The 24,018-nt window shown below is 39.5% G+C and overlaps 1 protein-coding gene and 1 long non-coding RNA gene across 2 annotated transcripts; one reads left to right on the top strand and one right to left on the bottom strand.

The window, feature by feature from the left end:
- Positions 1-1,790: 1,790 nt before the first annotated feature.
- Positions 1,791-23,952, bottom strand: LOC130168378 (uncharacterized). Its single transcript, XR_008827423.1, has 3 exons — positions 23,866-23,952; positions 2,463-2,606; positions 1,791-2,131 (listed from the first exon to the last, which is right to left on the bottom strand). It is a non-coding gene; the product is annotated as an uncharacterized LOC130168378 (long non-coding RNA).
- ankk1 (ankyrin repeat and kinase domain containing 1) lies at positions 5,836-14,508 on the top strand. Its single transcript, XM_056375179.1, has 9 exons — positions 5,836-6,199; positions 6,405-6,687; positions 6,817-6,968; positions 7,283-7,332; positions 8,328-8,483; positions 11,224-11,339; positions 12,020-12,053; positions 12,581-12,821; positions 13,059-14,508. The coding sequence occupies exons 1-9, from the start codon at positions 6,018-6,020 to the stop codon at positions 14,104-14,106; spliced, it is 2,262 nt and encodes a 753-aa protein (XP_056231154.1). The 5' UTR covers positions 5,836-6,017; the 3' UTR covers positions 14,107-14,508.
- Positions 23,953-24,018: the final 66 nt, after the last annotated feature.

Below are 24,018 nucleotides of genomic sequence, written 5' to 3'. Positions count from 1 at the left end.
GCAGACAATTACATTAGTCAACAGACAGTGGAGCAGTCAATCATATTAGCCATAGAGCAGAGGCCGCCAGTCGTATCAGCCGGTATAGGCCAGACTAGACGAGGAGGAGCAATCCAATTCACACTTCTACTCATAGGTGACACAGCTGTTGCAGTCAAATTTCACACTTAACCAAGAGCAGTCTATTAGTCACTGAAAATAAACATCACACCCAAATAGAATAGCTGCTTTGATCCCTTTATTTTCCCTCAGCGGCAAAAAGTCAATACTCTTCGTATCATACTTTGGGATTGATAGCTCATTAATACTGGTTTAAAATAATGCATGCATTTGTGGCTTGACGGTTATTGAGTCCCTGTGATAGACTGTTTATGGAAAATGTCTCTCACCAGATAAGGGAAATTCAAGCTCATTTATTACTGCAAAAAATACATACAAGCAGCCTCGGCAATGTTTGTTTTCTTATCAAACGTCCAAACAAAATGACTTACCGTATTGCATCATGATCATGTAATGTATGGCAAATAATGTAAAATGTACAATCATTAATCGTTATATACTGTGTAACAGTTGAATGAATATACTCTACATAGAGTGAAATGTTTTTTCACGTAAAAGGAGCTGTTGATCATTATTGACTTTAATCCCTGCTCTGAATCTCTGACCTGAATCACTGCAATGAAATAATATAAAATGGGAAAAAACTCAAACTGTCTATTATTTCTCACATTATATTCCTTCATCCATGTGTGACTGTATTAGTGAAATTACACAATTGCTTATAGCACTGTCAGCACTGTGATTTTTCTTCCCTTACTCATGTGTGTGGGATTTACCATTTAACCCAGAACGCTGGGTTGTTCATTTGACCACAACCTGGCGAGTGCAATTAACGATATTGCTGGGTCACATATCATCCATACGTTGGGTTATTTCCTGTCTCATTGCCTTTACAACTACAACTGCTTGGTGTAAATGATGTTAAACATCACAATACAAACATCTACAGCCACTAGCAAGACACTGTTTCGATGGCATTGATGGCATTAAGATAATACAATTAATGGCCAATTTAGCAGCCAAGGTTACTGACATTTTATCATGTTGCATTCACTTCAGAATCATTAGGTTGTCATTTTTTCTTTTTACCATACTTCTGTCTTTGTAGGCAACACTGGGAGGCAATTTAACTGTTACCGTGTCATTTCAAGTCAATATTGAATTTTTGACGGCATAATGTTACCTTAACTTGTTTTTGTCATCCCTTGTCAGCCAAATTGAGCAGCTTATGTTGTTGGAAAGTTTCATTTTGATAGGAAATGTATGTTTCATACTGGTATTCACAGACACAGACTTAGTAATAGATCATGACATACATGATTCACCCAACTTAAACATCTTGATCTCATATTTCTGTCATATTTTCTATATTGTTTTCAACCACTTGAGGTTCAGCTAGCACTCTTTGAGTTACGTCATCTCATTTCGCCCTCCTCTGCTGCAATGGTTTAATGTACCCTGATGAATAAAAAACCCTCTTTAGTCATTTTCCATTGAAGTTATTGAATATATGTGTTACTTATTGTATTAGCAACATACTAGTGTCAAGCAGCTAGTATAATGGCTAGCTTTGTTAGCAGTAAACTATTCACAGAAAAAATAAGTTAACAAATCACAGAAAAGCTGTAGTAAAAGAGTACAGATACTACAGATAATACAACAGGAACATCTGGGAGCAGATAAAAGAAGTGTTTGAGAATTTATTGCACAGATCTGATGAAAGGCTGAATGTTGCTATTGAAACCAAATGCTGTTGTAAAAATAATGATTCAGAGATATTTTAGCTCTTCAACAGAGAAATAAGTGATCAAAGTCCACGCAGCAGGCAAAGTTTACCCCAAAAATATTTATATGCAGGCAAATCAAAACAGAGACTGTTGTAAATTAAGTGAGGTTTAAAAAATTTCAAAGGCCTCTAAATTAGATGATACACAGAATGGAACCAGCGCACAAAAGAGGAATATATTATAATATTGCAATTTTTCCCGCTCATAAATATATCCTCGACATCCTGCGCCTTATGATTCACTGTGTTACTGCTCTCTGTCACGTACCTCGCATGTTTAGAATTCTGTAGAAATACAGGAGGTAAAACAATTTGCATAAGATAAGACTTAGATTAAAAAAAACTTTCAGTGCTCTTGAGAGATAAACAGGAACCAATTAATGTTCTAGTCTGAAACACACAGCTTACATACTCCAGCATTTACCACACAGCTGATTAGATTCCCCATTCACTGCAACGCAACCCGCCCCCCCCCCCCACTTGTTCATTTTGCTTGGTTTTGTTTAGCACCATTTACACTCAGAATATGGATCAGAGACACTGGAGTTAAGCTTATTAGTGATTAGAGGACATGAGGGGCAATAGAAAAGGCTTTAGCTGCAGCCACTCAGCTTACCCCAGTGTGGTGGAGCCTGCTAATGCGATTGGCTGAACTGCGAGATGTTGGTTCCATCGATGAAGACAGACTTCTCCCCTCAGGTAGCCTATCAGGAATCCCATCACGACTGCTTGGTTTTCACTGGAACATCAATCCATGAATCTGTCCGAAATAATAGTGCGAGTTAGTGAAGCATGAAACTATGGCTGTCAGTGAATGTTAAATTCATCTATTACCACGCCCGCATTCATAGAGAGGGAGAGAGGAGAGAGACAGAGAGTTGAAGTGTTGGGAGAGCATTGTGTTAAAAGAAGTTGGCACCTAAATTTTAAAAAAAAATCTGCAGAGGACTGCCCAATAAAAAACTTAGATGGTGCAGATAGAGTACATAACAATGACGATAACAGGTTTTAATGTAGCTGTGTACATGACTTGTATTGCTCCAAATCCAAGCTGACCCTGCATTTAATGCTCTTTCATGTTTTTATGGTTGGTTATTCTGTTCATGTCTTCCTATATTTCAGCTAAAAAAAATCGACAGCCCACCATAATGATCTGCAGTGTGTTAGTGTGCTACAAAATAATGAATCTGTAATCACAGAAAGCCTCACAATAATGTGTTTATAGCCCGCCCCACCTGAACCCCCACAACCCACATTTTGGGTGTCAGCAGCCTGATGGCAACACAGACAGCCCACAGATGTGCACCCTCTGCCTACCACAGCCTTGCAGGGTGAGCCAGCAGGGAGCGGAAATCCTATTGAAGTGAAATTATTAATAACTATCTCTAACCATGTCTTAGAAATGAAAGAGACACCTCAGAGCGTAGAGGAGCAGAGACGGCTGCAGAATCGTGACCTGTCTACATTTACAGTTCACTACAGCTAGAGAAAGAGAGAGACGATGGGAGATGGACGGCTGATGGGTGAGGGGTTCACACAGTTCTGAGATTTGCGTCATGCTCTCAGCAGGAACCGTATTGAATCTAAATGTGTTAGGTGCAAGGAATGGAGAAACCCAAGGGAGATGGCCCAAATATTTATATGACTGTCAAAGCTAGTAGTGACCCACAGGGACAATTTATATATGTGTGTGTCTACAAATGTATATATCTGAGTTCATCTTTTTCTTTAACATCGCAACAAAACACCTAATTTCTCCAGATAAATTCAGCCGTAAAGAGGGTTGAGTGGTGGTGAAATATAACTGACGAGCCTATAAAACAGAACAGCAGGTGGGAATAAGAGGGAACGACATCTTTGTTTCCCCATCTTTTTGAATGAGTGTGTTATTACCGTAATCCTCTCACATAAACCAGGCAGGTTAAATCTTATCTCTAAAAGAGAAACCTGCTTTAATGATGCAGAGAGATGAAATCCACAATTTACGGGGTCTAAGAAGAAGTCAAAGTGGAAGGCGGTAAATGTCTTGACACACTGGGAACTGAAATGGGTGCATTTCACACATCAGTCCTTACAACATCAGGAAAGACACTCAAAGTCAGCTTGCAGCAATTTACATCTCGAATAATTATAGATCAATTTATAGTGTGCTAAAAGAGTTGCAATACCAGTTCCACTGGAGAATGAGGCAATGTCATTTGAACTAAAAAAACAGTCTTCCCAAACACAGAGGCAGTTAGTTTAATGCAAATGAAATCATTTCCATCTTGTTGTCTCTTGAAAACAATAAACCTCCACACACAAATCAGTTCAAAAGCTTTTAATCTCATTTTGTTTTCTCTGTGTCTTAAACAGAAGGGGAAACTAGCCAGGCTGACTAAGTGATTAGAATGGGAGAAACGAGCCTCAGCTATGGCTGCTGTCACACTACACACTTTATTTACACATAATGAATGCTTGGGCTTTGCCAACAAAGCATTAAAGTACATTTTCAACACAATTGCAATTTACTGACCAGTTTAGGTCTTTAAATTATTAAGAAATTCAAAATGGTCTTATGACTTTGAGTATTTTGGCCTGGTTTGAATTTTCTTTAATTGTTTTTAGCTTTTTTGTAATAGTTGCCACAAAAAGAAATAGCTTTTTATGCGTTTCCTGACACTACATGATAACAACAAAGTAATCCTACTGCGTTTGCACAACAGTTTGGGCAGCACTGAAGCTTGAAGCTGGCATTTAAATCAGTGCACAAACCATCCAGAGAGTACATTTACCTAGTAACTACACAAAACTGTTTCACAATAAACTTTACAAACTGTGAGATTTTGGGAAATACAGTATATATATATTTTGGGAGACAGGGATGGACAGCTAGCCTGGCTAACGAGAGCTGCTTACAAGCACTTCTGGAGCTTTATTATTTTATCAACATGTTATATTTCGTTTGGCTTTTGATCTTTTTCAATTTAACAAAGACATGAAATTATATATTGTTGGGGGTTATGTGCAGGACTATGATCTGGCCTTACCATTGAGAGCAACTGATGGTTCAGTGGTCTGCCCAAGGACACTAGGACACATGGGCAGGAGGAGCTGAAGATCGAAGCGCCAACTTTGTGATCAATGAGTGACCCACTTTACCTCCTGAGAGACAGCTGCCCCGTTCCCCTTGTTTACTTGGCCAGGAGCAACATCCTCCGCTTGTTGCGTCACAGTGACAAGAACACTCACATTTTTACGCTGAATTAACTGTCTGTTGGCTGTGGCTTCTTGGTTAACTGGCAGACATGAGGGTGGTATTCATTTTCTTATCAACGTGGCTCTCAGCAAGAAAGTAAATAAACATATCTCAAAACATTGAACTTTTTTTGGAGTGTGGGAGTCAAAACAATAAAAATCTGTATTGTGGGCATGACAAGCCTTTCTCATGAATTTGTTTTATTTTAGTTTTTGTTTTCTTATCCATAAATCAAGTTGTGCTGACATTACTATTTAGAGCAAATGTGTGGGGGAATGTGGGCTGCACACACACACACGCACAGCTGCTTCAGAGAACTGTCATATCCTCAGTCTCAAACTGCTGGTCCACCGGATCTGCTGGGGGTTAAGCGTCTTGTTAAAGTACGATTTAATAGCAGTGGATGGTTCATTAGGCAGGTCATTTACCGTATATACCGTATATAAAGATCCAAATTACAGTGGTCATATCTATCATATGAGCTATCATAACCGATACTCTGTTGGTGCTGAATCTACACATTTCTGGGGAATTGCTTAGTTTTCCCTTTCAGATGGCTGAGACTCAGTCTTAGCATTGGAGGCAAAAGATTAGAAATCATACACTCTCTGGATGACTAAATGCTAGGTCAGCAGTCTTGGCAGCCGAAAACCGGCTTTGTGACATTTCAGAGCAAACAAGTTCTGCAGAAGAGCTCCTCCCACAGATCAACAGTGTAGTGTAGTCTGTATGTGACACAACATGCCTTTCACACAGCCAGCTGCCACTGATTTGATCGTGTATCTGTGTTCTACAACTTTCTCTTTCGGTGCGACACACAAGTTCCTGCGGTGCCACTGATCGATGTTGATCTGGAGGATGAACCCTGTTAGCGTGTAGGATTAGAGAGTGAGTGTGTTGTGGGGGCTCGTGTCAGAGAGGATCTCTGTACTCATGGATTGCTTTGCCGGATCCCCTGGGCAGTTCAGGAACTTCCGGAAGGACGATTTTGAGGCTAACTGGATTAAGGTGGCAGAATGCAGATTTGGTCAGGTGTACCAGGTCAAGCTCAAACTCTGGCGGGAAAAATGTGCCCTGAAAAGCTTTGACAGCTTATGTGCAAACAACTTTTACAGGTAGGACTTACTAACACAAATTTCTTAGTATATTTGTATAGTTGTGCGCTTTAAATTACTATTGAACTTTACAAAGATCTTATCGTTACTCTTTGCACCTTTTACCGTGTTTGACAAAGAAATTTATGTTTCCAGTGGTCAAAGTTCAAAATACCTATTTAATGTCCAAAGCCCCTCTGCTGACCATTACTTTTCTCCATCACAGGAGAGTAACGGATGAGGCATCCAGCATGGCCAAAGTGAAATTCAAATACATCATGTCCATCTACGGACTGTGCAGTGAAGTGACTGCTGTGGTGATGGAGTACATGAGTAATGGATCGCTGAACAATCTGCTAGCCAGTCACACTTTGATGTGGCCAAAGAAGTTCCAGATGATTCATGAGGCCTCCATGGGCATGAATTTCCTCCACACTATGAAACCTCCACTACTCCATCTTAACCTCAAGACATCCAACATCCTACTGGATGATCATCTCCATGTCAAGGTCAGTGAAACTCAAAAAACTTAATAAGACTGTAAATGCTCACAGTAGCAGTGCTGACATTTGACTGCAGATAATAATATGTATGATAATTCTGTACTACTGTAGAATTCTTGTTTTTCTACCTCTAAGATTTCAGATTTTGGTTTAATTCACTGGGAAGAGGGCATGAGCAAGACATTGTTCATGGAGCATCTGACAGCAAGAGGGAACATAAGTTATATTCCTCCAGAGACTTTCACTCAGTGCCCTGATCCTCCAAGAACTACCTTTGATGTTTACAGGTGACTTGCCAAGGGCATTTCTGAAATTGCACCATCAAAGAGTCATTGTTTTTTCTGATTCAGCGAACAATCCACAATTCACACAGTGTAACCTCTCAACTGTATATATTTTTACTCTATTACAACTCACAGGAACATATTCTACTCATGTCTTACTCACTCACTTTTTTTTAAATCTTAAAAAGCATGATCTTTTTTATGGAACAAAAAAACACCTTCTTTTTTTCAGTGGCTTTTATATAAGAGCAATCACTACAAAGTTGCAAAAGTGACAAAATTGGGACTGAAGTGCCTCCGTCTGCTTTCATCCACAGCTTTGGAATTGTGATTTGGGAGATTCTGACACAGCAGAAACCGTATGCAGGTAGGATTTAATTCATTTGAAATGTATCACATCTCCACATCAAATAGATTTGTAGGTGTAACTTCAGCAAGGAGTCATGTAACATTCAACATTATCACTTTAACAGCATAAGGGTGAAAGCAGTTTCATCTGACTGTTTCCAAAACTGAATTTCAAAGTTGAAAGTGATACAACTAAACAAAGAGCCTTAGCTCTCCCAAATGTTGTAAACAAGCACAAAAAGAAAATGTCTACCAATGGTCATACAGCATTTCACTGAAAAAAGACATGCTGAAAGATATATCAGTGGTTACAATAATAGAAAAGACCATTCTGTCATCACCCTTCAAATTAATTCATGGCACTCAAGATGTCATGGTTAGTTTCCTATGAGCAACAACAAGCCATAAGTCAGGCCTAATATCTTATTCCATTTACTTAAACATAACCATGTGCAAACCTTTTAAAGAAACTGTTTGACATTTTGGGAAATGGCTTATTCCCTTTCATGCAGAGAGATTAATAACACATAACATCTGTCCGTTAAACATAAAGTCAGCAGACTATTAGCTTAGCTTGAATGCAATGAAAACAGGAAACAAGGGGAAACAGCTGACCTGACACTGTCCTAAGGTAACAACCCCCCCTACCAGCACCTCCAAAGCTCAAGCATTAACATGTTAAAGCTAGTTTTAATTCTAATCTGTCACCATGATGCCAATCAATCACATTCAGTCTCATTTATGTCACGTCACTGTTTTAGCCGACGCCCAGGATGCTTGCTCACGTATACCTATGGACAGAGAGCAACAGTGGCACGTTGAATGAACCTGTAATACTGTCACATGATTTGTAGCATAAATTTAGTGCACAACATAATTAGGCCCGGGGTCCCTCTGACAAATTATTTTGATACTGTGTTGAAACAAGTAAACCTGCTTTGCTGCTGTAATTGCTCTCTGCATGTGTTGAATCTCCACTGAGCCTTGTGTCTGACATCTGTTTTGTGGACCCAGGGTGCAGTGTGACCACAGTGCTCTTGGAGGTATCACAGGGTAAGAGACCCTGTGTGGAGATGATACCTGAGCAGATGCCCCATGAGTGTGATCAGATGATCAGAATCATGCAGCAGTGCTGGGACCAGGATCACGGGAAGAGGCCACAGTTCTCAGGTGCAAAAACAAACAATTGTTGTTTGCTAACTTTCTAATTTAGATTTTAAGTTCTCAGTAATTATGTTATCCGCTGAGTTCCCAAAGCAACTGAGTTGATGTTTTGACAGAAACAACTGATTGCCCAAATGCACTGAGATGAAAACAGATGATCTCTAATAGAGATCGACCGATATGGTTTTTTCAGGGCCGATACCGATACCGATTATTAGTAGTCAAGGAGGCCGATAACCGATATTTGGAGCCGATATTTATTTGCAATAAAAGGGAAAATATTGGCGTGAAAATTTTGAATAATGGAAAAATTCCACTTAACTTTGTTCAAATGCCTTTAATCATATGTTTATTTAACAGCTTTTCAGATTTGCAACATGTTAAAGTTTTTTTTTCCTTAGACAATAGATATCTTTGTTTTAAAATTCTAACAAAAAATGCAGGGAGCTCCCAGGCTCAGCAGCATGTCTTATAAAGTTAAATGAAAACTTAAACAAATAAATAGCTCACTAAAGTTTTCTACAGTAAATAAAGTTTTCCAAAATTTCAATATAACTGAAATGTTAATCTTTCACTTATCTTTGTTTTAAGTTCAAACAAAAACAAAAAGTGCAAGGAGTTCCCAGGGTCAGCAGCATCTCTTATAAAGTTAACTGAAAATTTAAATAAATAAATAAATAGTTCCCTGAAGTTTGCAGTTTGAAGAATGCAGTTCATGTAGGCTTTATGATGCAGTTACATTATGTCTTAAGTCTTGAACAGCAATATCCTGCTCCTCTCTACAAGAACCTATCAAAGACAGATTCAGGACACACTTCATCTAACAATATGTCATTTTCTGCTGCTTGGGATCTCTCAATCAACACAGAAAAAGGTAAAGTACTTGGTAGTTAAACAGCCATTATTGCCCTACAGTTTTCTCTCAGACAGACGGTACTTGCTGTCAGTTTCTGCAGCTTCTCATGTGGCTTACACAAACACAAACACACACACACTATTCACTAGCCATCCCCTCAACGTGCTTCCCTGCAATCTCTCTTTCTCTCTGTGTCTCTCTTTCTCACACACACTTCTTACTTTTATAACTATTTCAGTATCAATGTTATCAGTAACCTTGTTTCAAGGGATTAAACACTAAATAGCCTAAAGCATCTTCACTTTAATAATCAGTGTTTATCGTAGGAACAGACAGCTGCCGCCAACGTCTTGGGCCTCACAGTAACGTTAGTAGTCGTGAGTTGTAGAGTTTCTCATGTGACTTCCACACAAACACACACTATTCTCTACCATAACAGACAGTCTCCCCATTGCTACAGTCTGCTGAGCATCTAGAGCCGCGGACCGATGGGTTAACGTTACGCTAAAAGCTAACCAGCCTTCACCTCGACGGGCTTCCCTGCAATAAAACCGGACATATCGATATTATCAGCAACCTTGTTTCAAGTGATTAACAGGCACGTCTGGAGGGACTGCGAGCGAGCAGAGCTGCCGCTTATGTTTATATAACGTTAATGGGCTCACAGTAATCTTACTAGTAGTTGTGAGTTGTAGAGGACTGGGATTTTTATTACAATTTCGGGAAACTCTGCTGCCTTAACTTACCTTCAAAACAAGTATTTGCTCTCTGGACCTTCTCCACCGTGTGTGTAAGGACTGTTCATGCACCGCTTACACTGCTGATTGGCTGTTACCGTGGCTCTGCTTGTAACCAATCAGATGGTGCTGTGGGTGGGACAATGCTGGCGACAGAGTAGTGACAGCAGACAGAGAGGCACGACTGCATCAGAGCCAAAATAACCCAGTTTTAAATTGATCTCTTATCGGCTGTCGAATTTTAAAAAAGGCCGATGCCGATATGCGTCAAAATGCTGAATATCGGCGGCGATAATCGGCCCGGCCGATAATCGGTCGATCCCTAATCTCTAATAGATGATAAGCTTGATCACAGCACCAACACATATTTTAATGAAATTTCAATTCTCTAAACTTGAGGAATGACATTTCTGCAGTATCCTGGAATAATGACGCAATGTGAGAATTCGAGCCTTTTCATTTGTACAAGGACTGGTTTGATTGCTGTATCACCAGTGTGCCCTTAAGATGTAACAACATCTATGAGGGAGCATACAAAGTGTCTTGGCTGCATCCATAGAAATATGACGTGTACTTTATCACATTTGTCTGATGTTGTGTTTAATTGTGTGTAAATGATGCAAAGATATTCAGGAATACTACTAATTATACTCCCTAAATGGAGAATGTCACAATTGGGTGGAAATTTCTCTCTTGATCCACATATTGTGGATCAGAAGAGAAAGATGTGTTGCAGGCAGCAGTTCTCAACAGAAATGTACCCAACAAAACAAGCATGTTGTCCTCTTTGGCTTTGTATGTAATTACTGAGTCAACAGTTGAGGGAGAATGTAGTGAAGCTTGGGTGAAATGCATACAAGCAACTTTGGTTTAGACGAGCACTTATGGCTTGAGAAGTCATATTAATGAATACAAATCAGTGTCATATTTATTCATAAACTCCTACTGTTCCTATTTGTGATGTTCAGAAAAACTCCCTGCTAATATTACTGTATCTATGAAAGAATTTACCTGTAATTCATGCATGACTGTTCATTCTCTGTAGTGATGCAATTATAAGAAGATCCAACTGGGGTTTGGAGTTGCAAGTCTGAGACTAGATTTGTTGATTAGGCAAATTCAGATCAGTCCTTGACTGCTGTCTTTTTTGCAGACATTTTGATGAAAACAGAGACTCTGAGTGAAGTGCTGAAGGTCCCTGGACCAATCCACTGTCGCAAAAACGCTGACGAGGGATCAGATTCCTCGCTGGTTCCTCCATTACATGAAGTTAGTTCCGTTTTATATTCTGATATCTACTATATCTACTCCACTTTTGTCATAATGGGCAGCTAAGGTTAGTGGTATTATAAGGAAGAGTGTGAGAAAAGGTAATACAGTTTACACTATTAAAAGGTCTACATCCAGTGGCTCTGTGAGGATGTAATTAGACACTGTGTTGTTTTAAGGTAAGTGCCAGTGTTGTCAGACTGAGCAGAAAAAACATGGTCCTTATAACTGCAGAATTTGCCTGAAAATCATCATCATTATCATCATGTTTCTACATGAAAAGCCAGAGGACCATTAAATATATTAGGATTTACTCTAGGCACCATGGATATCTGTACCACATTTTAATGGCAATCCATTCAGCAGTTGTTGAAACATTTCACTAAAAATGGTGGCACTAGAGAAAAATTCAGGGGGTTCACTAAAGTCAGTATCCTCCACCCTTTTTATGACTTTTTTAGCAGCTAGTGTGGCTCAAAAAAGAAAAGTACAAAAATGACTTTGCGTTATTCTGTGCAGACAAGTTATTAATACTTGTGTGTAATTGTTGAGTCATTCATACCCTCGAACACCCATGCTCACAGTATTGATTGATATAAGTGCTTATTAGCCACTTATGATGATTGATGTCTCAGCTAATGACTTTTGAAGTATTTTCTTTCTTTCCTTTTCCATTTTAGATTGCTTTGCCTGAGATGTCTGACCTTCCCTCAGGTAAACACATGGGAAGAGCAGGAGAAAAATCATGTTCAATGCAAAGCCTAGAGGGTTGACATTTAAAAAGTGCTATTTACAGTGCTGTCACATTTGTAATATTACCTTTAGTACTGAGAAGCAGAGTCAAGCAGAAGCAGGAGAGAATACAAGAAACGTTCGTACAGCCTCTTGGATGCTTTTTTTCTCTTAAATGCTGACTGGATTATTGAATAGATCATTCACAGCACATTTTATTGATCTTTTCATATATAAGCCCCATTAAAATTAAAGTAGATATATAGCTACGTTTGTTCAAACACCAATGCACAAGGTAAATATTTAATTCCAACAGCTGGTATTGACTAAGCACCACAGGCTCCAGAAAGTTACCATTATGTACACAAGCACATTGCTCTTAACAATAAAAGGAGGACACTCAAATAAAATAAAACAGGATTCAGAAAATAAAATTTCCTATGCCACAATATAATCACTGTTTCTGAAGGTCTTTTTCTTATATAATTCCCTTTGCATTAATTTCACAGATAACCCACATGCCACGGATGGCATTCTCTGTTTGCTGTACAAAAAGGACTTTGGTAGTTTCAGACTGTCTGTGAAAAGAGAGCATGTATCCACACAGTTTTCTGGGCAAAAGAGCCTTCTTCACTACACAGTAGCCAGCGGGGACACAGACAGTGTCAAGCAGGTCCTGAGTCTGGGTGCTGAAGTCAACTGTGCGACTGCCAGAGGTTATACTCCTCTTATTATTGCTGTTCTGCACAGGTTTGTATGAGTAATTTTAGTGAACTGTTTTAAGAGTGACACAGGGAAAAGTAATTTGTGTTAGCAACTGGCTATTTTGATAAATTTCTGCATGACAAGATTGATACCACGCTCAAGTTTGTGTGCAAGGCTACACCCAGAAGATGGTTAGCTTGGCTTCGAATAAAAACTAGTCTACGTCAAACTATTGCTTTAAAAGTACCACAGTACACTAAGGTTGAAACATCTCTTCTACAGGCTTCACGAAATCATCTGTCTGCTGCTGGAATACGGTGCAGCTGCCACCCAGGAAGACGAGGACCAGTGGACGGCACTACATTTTGCTGCTCAGAATGGAGATAACAAAACTGTAAGTCTTCTTTTGGACAAAGGAGCTGTGGCGGATGCCCGGGAAAAAACCGGATGGATGCCCCTCCATCTGGCCTGCCAGAACGGCCATGAAACAGTGGTGCGCCTGCTGCTTTCACGGCTGTCAGAGGAAGCAGTCAAAGAACGTGAGGAAGCACAAGGGAGGACGCCGCTCCACCTAGCCTCCACCTACGGGTATCTGAATATTGCCAAGCTCCTCCTCTCTCAAGGAGCAGATCCCAACGCTACAGACTGCTCTCTCTCCACTGCTCTTCATTTATCAGCCCAGGAAGGCCATAACAGAGTCGTGAGACAGTTGTTGAAGAGTGGAGCGAGTACTGACAATGCAGACAGCAGAGGATATACTCCTCTTCACCTGGCTGCTCTGAAGGGTCATACAGGCATATGCAGGCAGCTGTTGTCAAATGGGGCCAGCCCAGACTCCAGGACCCTCCAAGGTTGGACTCCCATGCACCTGGCTGCCCTGAAGGGTCATGAAACCACGGTGGTCCAGCTGAAGAGTCAAGGTGGTTGTGTGAATGCTTCAGGGGAGAATGGATGGACCCCGCTCCACCTCGCCTGCAAGCAGAGCAAGCCGGAAGTGGTGGCGAAGCTCCTGGCGGCCAAGGCCGACCCAAACGTGACGGAGGACAGTGAAGGATGGACACCGTTACATGTAGCTTGTAACAGTGTCTGTTTCCCAAGTGTCCTTCATTTGTTATCACATCATGCAGATGTCAATGTAGTAAACTCGGGAAAGGCGACACCTTTACACCTGGCTGCCCAGCATGGCTGTGTGCCAATCATAAAGGCTCTACTGCTGAATGGAGCAGACAGGACACGTCTGGACTCTTCTGGATCCACAGCTCTGAATGTGGCCCAGAGGTGTGAGAAATGGGAAATAGTGCAACTATTGAAAAAGGAATGTGAAGCATGACTCTCCCTCTGGTTAGAGCAATTTGAATAGAAGGACTATATACAATGAAAACATCAATGACACAGCTGGAATATTATCCTGCTTTTGAGTGCAGCTTTTATTAAGCAGCTTAAAGCAAGGTTTTCAACTTTATTACTTTTAAATGTCTTATTATTTTTTTAGAAATACATTATTTTACTACACAATTGAAATGTACAAAGACTATTTGTTCCATTGTATCTGCCTAGCATGCTAAAGAAAACTTTTTTTCCTGAATGTATCACGTAAAGCACTGGGAAAGTGGTCTTAAACTTTTGGACACCCCTGTATCACAACAGCCCTTAGTTGTGTATTTTATCAAATCATTGTACAATTAAAAAATTGTATTGTATTTTTAGTATAAATAAAATTTGATTGATTTTATTTTGGTTCAAAAAATGAACCTTTGTCTAATTAATAATAATAATGAATTACTTTGCTATATAAATACACATATACTATATTGATGCCAAACCAGGCGTTTATACTGGAAATAGCTAACAGTCTGTAAAGCTCAACAAGGTGAGTCAACACATGGGGTCAGAATCAGGTGAAGTAGACAGTAGACAGTAAATAGATATTGATTCTCCTCAGTGCTTTCCCGGTGAATGGCATTAACGCTGCTGCCACATATGGATGAAAATGAGAGCATAAAAGAGCGGCTGTAATAAAATAAAATAATAACTTATAGAGAGATAGATTCATTTGATCAAACCTGTAAAACTTTATGAAGGTATTATGTGTCTAATAATCAGGTAAAAAAAAAAAATTTGATGACAAAACTAGTGTATCACTGTCGTTAATATTATTTAATAGCATCTATTGGACTTTTACAAACTATAAACGCATATATGGTTTATGGCGAGGCAAGATAACTCTGATCATCAGTCATCTCCTGCAGACTGAGGGAGGCCCTGCCCAGCTTGTGCCACACTCATTTACCACAGTGACACCTTATTAAATTGAAATGAAATGCACAGATTCAGGAGCTGTATTGACCTACGTGTTTACAGCGTGTTCCCTGAAACCACAAGAGGCCGATTCTGATGGAGGTGTGGGAGCTGAGCCGAATCAAATTACTGTAAATGAACAGAGCAGGATTAAGCTTGTCATAGACTGAGCTATTGGCTTTTTTAGTGAATATCTGCTTTTAAATTGTTTTATTTTTTTATGCTAAAACTACTTCTTTTTTCTCCCTGACATTTGTGACCCTGAGTATATTTAGTGCTGTCTGTTAGCTTCTTAAATTTGTCTCCCAGTGTTAGCCATTTTTGAATGTTTGTACAACGTCCGATGGAAAAGGCCATGCTTGCTGAAAGTGCACAAACATGTACAACTTGTAACCTCAACTAAAACCTAACTAACCTACAATAAGTTGAGTGTGACTCACATACAGTCTATGGCGTGTGACTACTTCACAATAAAAGCCATGAAAAGTAGCTACATGACGTGTTTATCTACTTCAACAGACTGATAACATTGCTTATTCTGTCTAGTTTCAGTCTTTGGCTGCATTTTTCTCCCTTGATACTTCTGTGAATGTGTTTAATTTATTTTTGAATCAATTTTAGACAGCGATCAGGAAGCTGCACTCACTTCGGCTGCCTTAGATTTAGATAAGCAAAGTCCTGATTTATAATGTCATATGGTTTATATCAGGAGCCTGACGAAGTATCTGCTGACCCTGCTCTCACTGTAATCTATCCACTAGAGTTTGAAAATCAGCCATCACGTTTTGAAAAGAGGCTCTCTGGAGAGGACTGTGTGCTTCAGGTTACGTAGGATGATTTATAGTTGATAGTGTCCTTTTTTCCGAAGCGACTCCCATTTGAAATTTATGATGCTTTCAGTGTCTTAAAAATTGTAAGCAAACCACATTTGTGTAATTTTTATCTACAGTAAACAGTGTGATGACAATTTAACAGATGGGAATGACACTCATCTATGGAATCCACATAGATGTGTCATTGTGAAACTTGTCGAACAGCGTTTCTGCCCTTCTAACAGTCAAACCGACTTTTACAACAACATCTAATCAGGCCTACCTAAACCAATGGTGTTGCCCCTCCATTTTCATGCATACACATTGAACACCTTCTGTCGGCCAGTAATTGGGTTTGCAGGCGCCTAAACTAATTTTATTTTCTAACAGGGAGAGAAGCAGGAACAAGATAATGTCATATACGTTGCAGGTATCACACCAAAGAACTAAGGACAAAAAGAGGGGAACGGTGATGTGGTGTTTTCTTTCCTTTGCTGAAACAATGCCCTGCCACATTGTTTAATAACTGCACTTATTTAACATATACATTACTCAAACAAAGTGGAGCAATATCTTAATGAAACATTTTACAATGTCACTCCACCTTATGCTCTTGCTTATGTTTTGTGCAGTGTAATAATATGTTCAACTAAATTAGATAGAAACTTCAATAACTGCTTAGACTGAACTGGTTCAAAATGACAATAGAATACAGCTCACCACGGTGTGTATCCACCTCCGCGAAATTAAAAATGTGTTGCTGTATTCAAAGGCTCTAAAGGCTTTGTTGTAAAACTCATCAGGAGCAATTTGCATACATAATAATTTTCAACAATTTATACAATTCTCATTTGGGCCTGCGATGGATGAGCTGTTTAATCTCATTGTGTGATCCCACCTAAACCCCTATACACTCTTTAGGCTGTTTACCAAAGTTTGAGCGTACAGATATATTTGCATAAAAGAATTTAAAATGTTATTTTGCTCCACCGAGGCCTCTGAAACACCGTTAAGAAGGTCTGTCTGACATTCACAGCTCTCATCTTAATGATAGGATGTAATCTGGCTACTTATTGGTATATTTAGCTTCTCAGTGGAGGGCCATTAGACGCTCTCTGCAGAGCCCCTCTTAACTGTCAGGGTTAAACTCACCATTGAGCTGTGCCCTGCGGTGTTAAGCCACTGCAATCATGACTGATGCATCTGTGTCTTTTGACCCAGGTGTGCCGCCTCAGCTGGGCCGAGCAGGCATCTAGGCCGGCATCTCTGGTCCTTGCAACAGTAAGTGATTGAGTGATCTATCATGTCTCCTGGGGAATGATTTTTTCTAGAGTGATGATATGGAAAACATTTTTCGCCCCTGTCATCTCTCTGCGACCTCTCACTCTGCAGTATGACAGTGGAAAAACACTTTAGGTTGGTCTCTCTACATCCCCAAGGTTGTTGCTAGCTGATGTGCGAGTGACTGGTCTTTGTCACCTCGATGAACTTCCAAATAAGGCTACTGAGTGAAAGCATTTTGATTAAATTGCATGCTTTGAACAAGTAAACTACATAAAGAAACAGCATACAGAAAGATTATTCTTATTCTTCAGGATTTAAAAATGATAATCTATTCCTATACTGCAGAATGTATTCTCAAAGCTATTGAACTATTGCTACTGAATGGCCTTGTTTTCTCTTGTGTATTCTTATTATCCTTTCAGCTCCCTTTCCTTGGTGTTGTCATGTTCTTGTGAAATGATTAATGGTGGATCTCATTGCTATCTCCCAGCACAGAGCAGAACCCCCCCCCCCAACACTGAGCCTTACACCATTTGAATACCCTATATAGCACACTATGCATAGTTTAGCAGCATCTCACGCTGAGAAGGATTGGACATCCCATCTCTGCTAAGGTTTGCAAGATAAAGAAGTCTATGTGTGTTCATTTCATGCATCACACCTCTTTGTTTCTTCTATGTTTTTTCTAAAAATTATCTTATTTTGGCCTTTTGTAATAAGTAATCCATAATGACTGCATGTGCTTCCTTTTTTGTTCCTGAAAATTATTAATGGATCAAAGAGTGATCCCTAAATTAACTGAAATGAAAAGCAATCAGCAGCAAGAATGCTGACTAGTCTTGATTGTTTATTAAAAAAAAAGAAAAAAAAAGAAATTAAAGTGTCATTTGTGCAAAACTGGAGAAAAACTAGTAGCTGTTTGGCTGTTTCTATAATGGTTTATCTAATAGAATGCTTTTGTACTTGTCAGGCAAAGCAGAAGAGTTGATGCTGCTTTTAGTGCAGCACTGCCCCTGCACATTTTCACATAATACATTAGTTGTTTGTTCTGTCTCAAAGGCAAAGTGAATGGATGAGTTAGAAAAGGGGTTACACAGAAATGGAACCTTAGGCCTTTTGGTATCACAACTGAAATAGTAGTCTCTGCAACACAGTTAGTACATGCATGTGCTAGGCTCTTGGACTGTAGTCTACAGTTGTCGCTGGAAATGATGCATTGCATCAAAGAATATTCACTTAATTTACAGCAAAGCTTTCAAGAATTTTTTTTCTTGTAGATTAATATGTTGCTCCTTAAGAGGCGATTACTACCACAGCCTTGTCTGCTGAGGTTCAATGACTGAGAAATTATAGAAAATAATAATCATAGCGATTAGATATTGAAATAAAAATTCAAATGTAACGGTCAAGGTGGTCTAGGAAAAAAGAAACAGCTTTTTTGTATGCAACAAAAGAATTAATAGTGTGTCATCAAGATTTTAATATAATTTGAGAGAAAGAAAATTATGGAGGCTGTTCAATTATGCAAGATTCACAACATGCGCTCACAACTCAAGAGTAGTATGTTTGAACGAGTTAAAAAAGAATACAAACATCTGCTCACACGCGCGCGCGCGCGCGCACACACACACACACACACACACACACACACACACACACACACACACACACACACACACACACAACTTTTATAACTGAAACCAACCTGGTGTGTGTGTGCCCTACATGTTTGTGTGTAGCATCTGACTTCTAGGGTCTCACATTACATTGATGACCCGTAAGGAGTTTGTTTCGGGGGTTTGCAGGTGTGCGGTGCATTTGGTGTCATGATTTAATATAGTTGTGTATTTTGTCTCTAAATTGCTTTGTGCACCAACTGTAACAAACATAAATAAAAAAGAGAGAGAAAGAGCAAAGTCATTCAGGACATTTCAGTAACTTTTTAGACCAATCTCTTTAAAAGTTTTACTCGGTGCAGATAAATGACAAAAAGATATATTGCTACTATGGAGCAGGTCCATTGGAGATCACAGTATTATAACATCCACACTCTTCACTGCCAGCAGGACCAAACCGACAGTGAATTTAACGCTACTCTGATATGTATCTGTTTCATTTCCTCCTGCCTTCACCTCTTATCCTTCAGGCTTCAGTCAAGATTACATCCAACCTCTGCAGATGAATGAGAATTGTTTTCCCTCACAAGCCACTTCTTCCCTAAAAACAACATACCCCCAAAAAACCATCAGTAAAATCAGCTGCTGCTGCTGCTGCTCACTCCCTGTCACTCTCTACAGGTTCCTCAGTCTCTTATGCATTATTCACTGCAAGTCAATGCATGGCATGCAGGCATGTCAAACAGAGTGTTTGCACGCACACGGCAGGAGATGAAACAGCATTTAAAAAATATATGATGGCACAGCATGACTCAGCAAAGCTTAGGTACGGATTTGATAGGGAATACATATGTGTCTGTAAAGAAAATGATGCAGGTTGAATATGTTTTCAGGCCCAACATACATACAGCTAAACAGCAAATCTAAAGTATCTCACTACAGTAAGCAAACACTAAGTGGGTTTTGCTGTTACAAAATTAAAAACCTTTTAATAATAATAATTTCCTGAAGGTTCTGATGTTTACTGAAATGGGCTAGTAGATAGTTAATTCCAAACAATAAAATACAGAAGTTTCGGATAGCTCACATCAATTGTAATTTTAGCAACAAAGAGAATATTTAATTACTAAGCTTTTTTATTGTACGCACTCTAAACACTGCGCCACTAAAATCAGGGTTTTACTAAAACTCACCACTGAAGTTGTTTTAAGAGAAACACCAAACAATGCTGCAGCATCTGTTTGCTATCGTTACCTGCTGTTAGCAGTTTCCAGCTGACTTAAAACATTACAGTTCCTCAGATAACAATGTCTGCTCCACTTCTGAGCTGGCAGTCACTAGTAAGGTGGAAAGTCTTGAAAACATATGAAAGCCTGTTTCTGTCTGTTGTTAAAGCAGTTAAGAAACAAGGAACTGCAGCATTTGTTTTTTTACACTGCAAAGAGTAAAACCTGTTACCTTCACCTTTAAAAAAAAAAAAAAAAGCTAAACTCCTAATGGCACATGATATCTTATTTTAGTTGTGTTGATAACAGGGTGCCTTCCCATTTTACCTTCATCTATAATCCAAGCTATACTTTCTCTTTTTTTCCCCCCCAATAAAATTGGGCCAAATCCTTTTCAAAGGCACCACTGAAATCCCCTTGATATTCTATGCAGCAGGGGAGAAAATATGAATTGAGAATAGGTTATCTGTAATAACCCCTCCACACGCCTCCACACCAGCTTTAAAGCCAGGATCTAGAGAAAATGAATCAATACAAGTGTAGATGAAGGTGAGACTGGTGTCTCAGGCTATTGGAAAAAGACAAAAACTTTTAATTAGCCACTCTATGCACAGCTTGGTTAGATATGACGCATTATTAAAAAATTACTGTTCAATCCTAATATTTAGGATGATGGGTATAAAGGCTATATTAGTATTTTCCAGGACCTTCTCTAATATTTCAAAAAGACTAGGATCAGTCAGATATTGGTGATTTATGTCTCTATTTTCCTCTCTCTCACTTCTTCACTTACACACCTAATTAAGTGTCAGTTGCATGATGGTATATTACACTCTCAATAGCTGTCAAGAAGTAACTGTGATGCCTCAGCCACATGGATGTTAATGTGGTCTCTTGGGTCAATGGCTGACAACAGAGCAAAGCATCTCAAACTTTAGGACACTCAAAAGACAACTTGTCAAGCAGCCGTCAAAAGGATGTTCCTAACTCCAAAGCTCATAATTGCTTTTTTTTTCCAATTTAGTTACCACACTGAAATTCTGCTGATTGCACAAAATATTATATTACAGCCTCATCAGGGTAGCAAAGCTTTAGACTGTCTCTCTCTGATTCACTTGCGTCTGTTTAACATGTCCTACTTTTTGATCAGTGAATCAATAAGGCATAATTGCCTTTGCCTTGATGTATCCTTTGGTGAGATAAAGGAGGATCAGTGAACTCCTCCATGAACTTACACTCAAGTGGGAGGGAGAAAAGTCGACTTGGAAAAGAAACTAAAGCAACATTAAATAATAAAATTCCTCTTTTAGTGTAGAAATAGCTGAAGTTGCCTGCATGCATAATTGTCCAGTGCATTCATGTATAAATAAAAACAACTGTTGGCAACACTACAATATCTTGACAACTAATTGATGGACTGCCATGACATTTGGTACAGATGTTCAAGATCCCCAGAAAATGAATAATAATGATAATCTTGGTTATCCCCTGATTTTTCATCTGGCGCCACCATGAGGTCAAATCTTTAATCTGCCCTGTACTTTGGTTTGTTGCCAAAATGCCCCCTGGGAGTCGTAGTTAACTTCTTATCATTTAATTGCACAGACTAAAGAAATCCCTATGAAAAATACAACTGAAACCAAAACCAACTAACTAGCTAACAAAAAAAACAAAAAAACAAAAACTGTCTTTCTATTTCTGTAGGTCAGGTGCAGCACTCGAATGCCTCTCCTGTGTGTGATTGTAGAGGGGAGTGAAGAGAGGAAAGGACTGGAGGGAGTGGTGTGCAAAAGCAGAGAGTGGAAAACATTAAACAGAGCTAAAGTGGAGACAGAGAAAGAGGAAGGACTCATCTCACCAAGGATGTGATTATGACTATCTGCACCAAGAGTGCTCTCCAATCTCTCTCTTTCACTCCCAGCACAATTAACAACATCTCCCACTGCTCCTATACCAACCCTGCGCTTCAGATTTGATAGATTGTGTTAAGATTTAGATTGATACTCTGCCTAGGGGGTATAAATGATTACAAATGACTCGGGCCCATCTTCACAGACCTCCATTACAGCAGAAAAGAGCCAGGTGGAGACAGATGGTTAGAAAGTGCAAGGAATAGGGGGAGGGGGCTGAGTTGAAAAGCCCAGCTCACTGAACTTCACTTTAGTCCTTTGCTTTCAACATCGTACTGTCATGCATATCAAGCAAACTTTGCCAAATCAGAGAAGAAACAACATGTGGAGCATATCCAATTAATCCAATCCTATCCATTGCAACAATGTCCTTGTCTTACAATTTCCCCCCCTCAGGCACACTTTTGAGATTAAACAATGGCTTTCACCATGCAACTGATTTCCTGTTGCCTCTGTGGAAGAGAGAGCGCTTCCTTTCTGATGGCATCATGACTGGCACTGATTCACCTCTTCTAAAGATGCTAAAGATTCAGTGTGAATGCAGATGAACAGGTACATCATAATTACCCTTCATCTTGATGAACAGCTTGCGATACCATGAATCATTTGGATAGGACACCTTACAGCAGGAAAATGCTCACTGCAAATCCATGAAGAAATTGTTGTTAATTAAAACAGTAAGCTTGGGTATGGTAATTATTAAAATTTTGTAATAAATTTGGATCCAGGTTATTTTGATTTAATTGTGCATTTTCCAGTTACTTTATTATTCCTCAGAGCTATTCATATCTCATCTATGCCACTTTTAGTACAGATTTACTGAAGTACATGACAGTTATTACTATTTGCCAGGCAGCAATTACTATTATTTGACGGACATTGTTAAGAAAAGGAATATGTGTGAGAATGGTGAGGTTGATTCTACATTCCAGGCAATGGTGTAATTGCCTCAGTCAAGAGCTGTGATAAGGGTCAGAATATTCGTACTTTTAACAGGCATTTCATTCAACATCCAAATGAATGCAATGATTTAATAATAGTTGATATCCTGGAGGGGTGCTTAAGCTGTTGAATAGCTACTGCAACAAACACATATTTCAAAAAGGTCATGATAAAGATAAGAGCTGCTCAGAGTGTTGCGAGTGTCTCATTGGAGCCTGAGTGATGATAACAGAGCTGGGGTGGTTGTGCTTCAAAGGGGCTTTCTTCAAATGCCATATCAGCTCCTTGACAGTTAGTGTGGGCAGACCCGCTGAGGGCTTCACTAATAACAACACAGTGTAATATTAAATAATTCATGCTGTAACAATGGTAACACTGAGCTACATTAATGAACGTAATAGATGATACAAATGTAATTCTATCCCATTATCCTTCGCAGTGAGAAGCACATAAAAAGAGCTGCAGCTCAAGTACCCACATGACACTAATGACCACTTCTGACCTGTTGTACTGGTGCTAATAAATGAGGCCATCTTGGCAAAGGATGTCTTTGGCTCGGTGCAATGTAAGAAGCTCACCGGTGGAGCAGGTGTTGAATGCTTAAATAAATAATTGATATTTATTTGATTCAGAATCTCAGACCCAAATGCTTAGTCGGCCTCACCTCCGGCCTTTCTTTAGCCAGTACATCCCCTCCCCTCCCGTTCTCAGTCAGCAAAGTGTTTCAAAGCCTGGCGACTAAACAACAAGAAGCACGACTGAATGAAGTTACCCTGTGCACACGAGCGCCAACAAAAAACTATCTAGCTACAACCATTAGCTCACACTAGCATCGTCATGATATGCGCAGCAAAGCTAGCAGTAACCCAGCTAGTGACAGCAACTTTGGCCAAACACATGCACAGCGTGGGTAACAGAAAGCTAGGTAATATTAACATGCTCTGTAGCCGGTCACTAATGAAAACTGACACGTAACATTGTGTAGCCAACAAATTACTTACACGTGGAGAAGAAAAGCCAGTTCCGAGTCCAACTGCAGCCCTTTAGCCGCTCGTGGGATTCTCCATCTTGGTAAATTTAAACCAGACCAGTATTGGCTCCAAGGTCGGACAAGTAAAGAAATGCAGCCTTTTGAGTTATCCCCTGGGACGGCC

This window comes from Seriola aureovittata, chromosome 4, assembly GCF_021018895.1.
Source record: "Seriola aureovittata isolate HTS-2021-v1 ecotype China chromosome 4, ASM2101889v1, whole genome shotgun sequence".
NCBI classification, from domain to species: domain Eukaryota; kingdom Metazoa; phylum Chordata; class Actinopteri; order Carangiformes; family Carangidae; genus Seriola; species Seriola aureovittata.
This window is presented reverse-complemented; position numbering and strand designations above follow the sequence as displayed.

Coding starts and splice junctions, on each gene's coding strand:
- ankk1 (XM_056375179.1), top strand. CDS start 6,018: ATGGATTGCTTTGCCGGATCCCCTGGGCAGTTCAGGAACTTCCGGAAG. Junction 6,200..6,404: donor TGTGCAAACAACTTTTACAG/GTAGGACTTACT, acceptor TCTCCATCACAG/GAGAGTAACGGATGAGGCAT. Junction 6,969..7,282: donor ACTACCTTTGATGTTTACAG/GTGACTTGCCAA, acceptor TTTCATCCACAG/CTTTGGAATTGTGATTTGGG.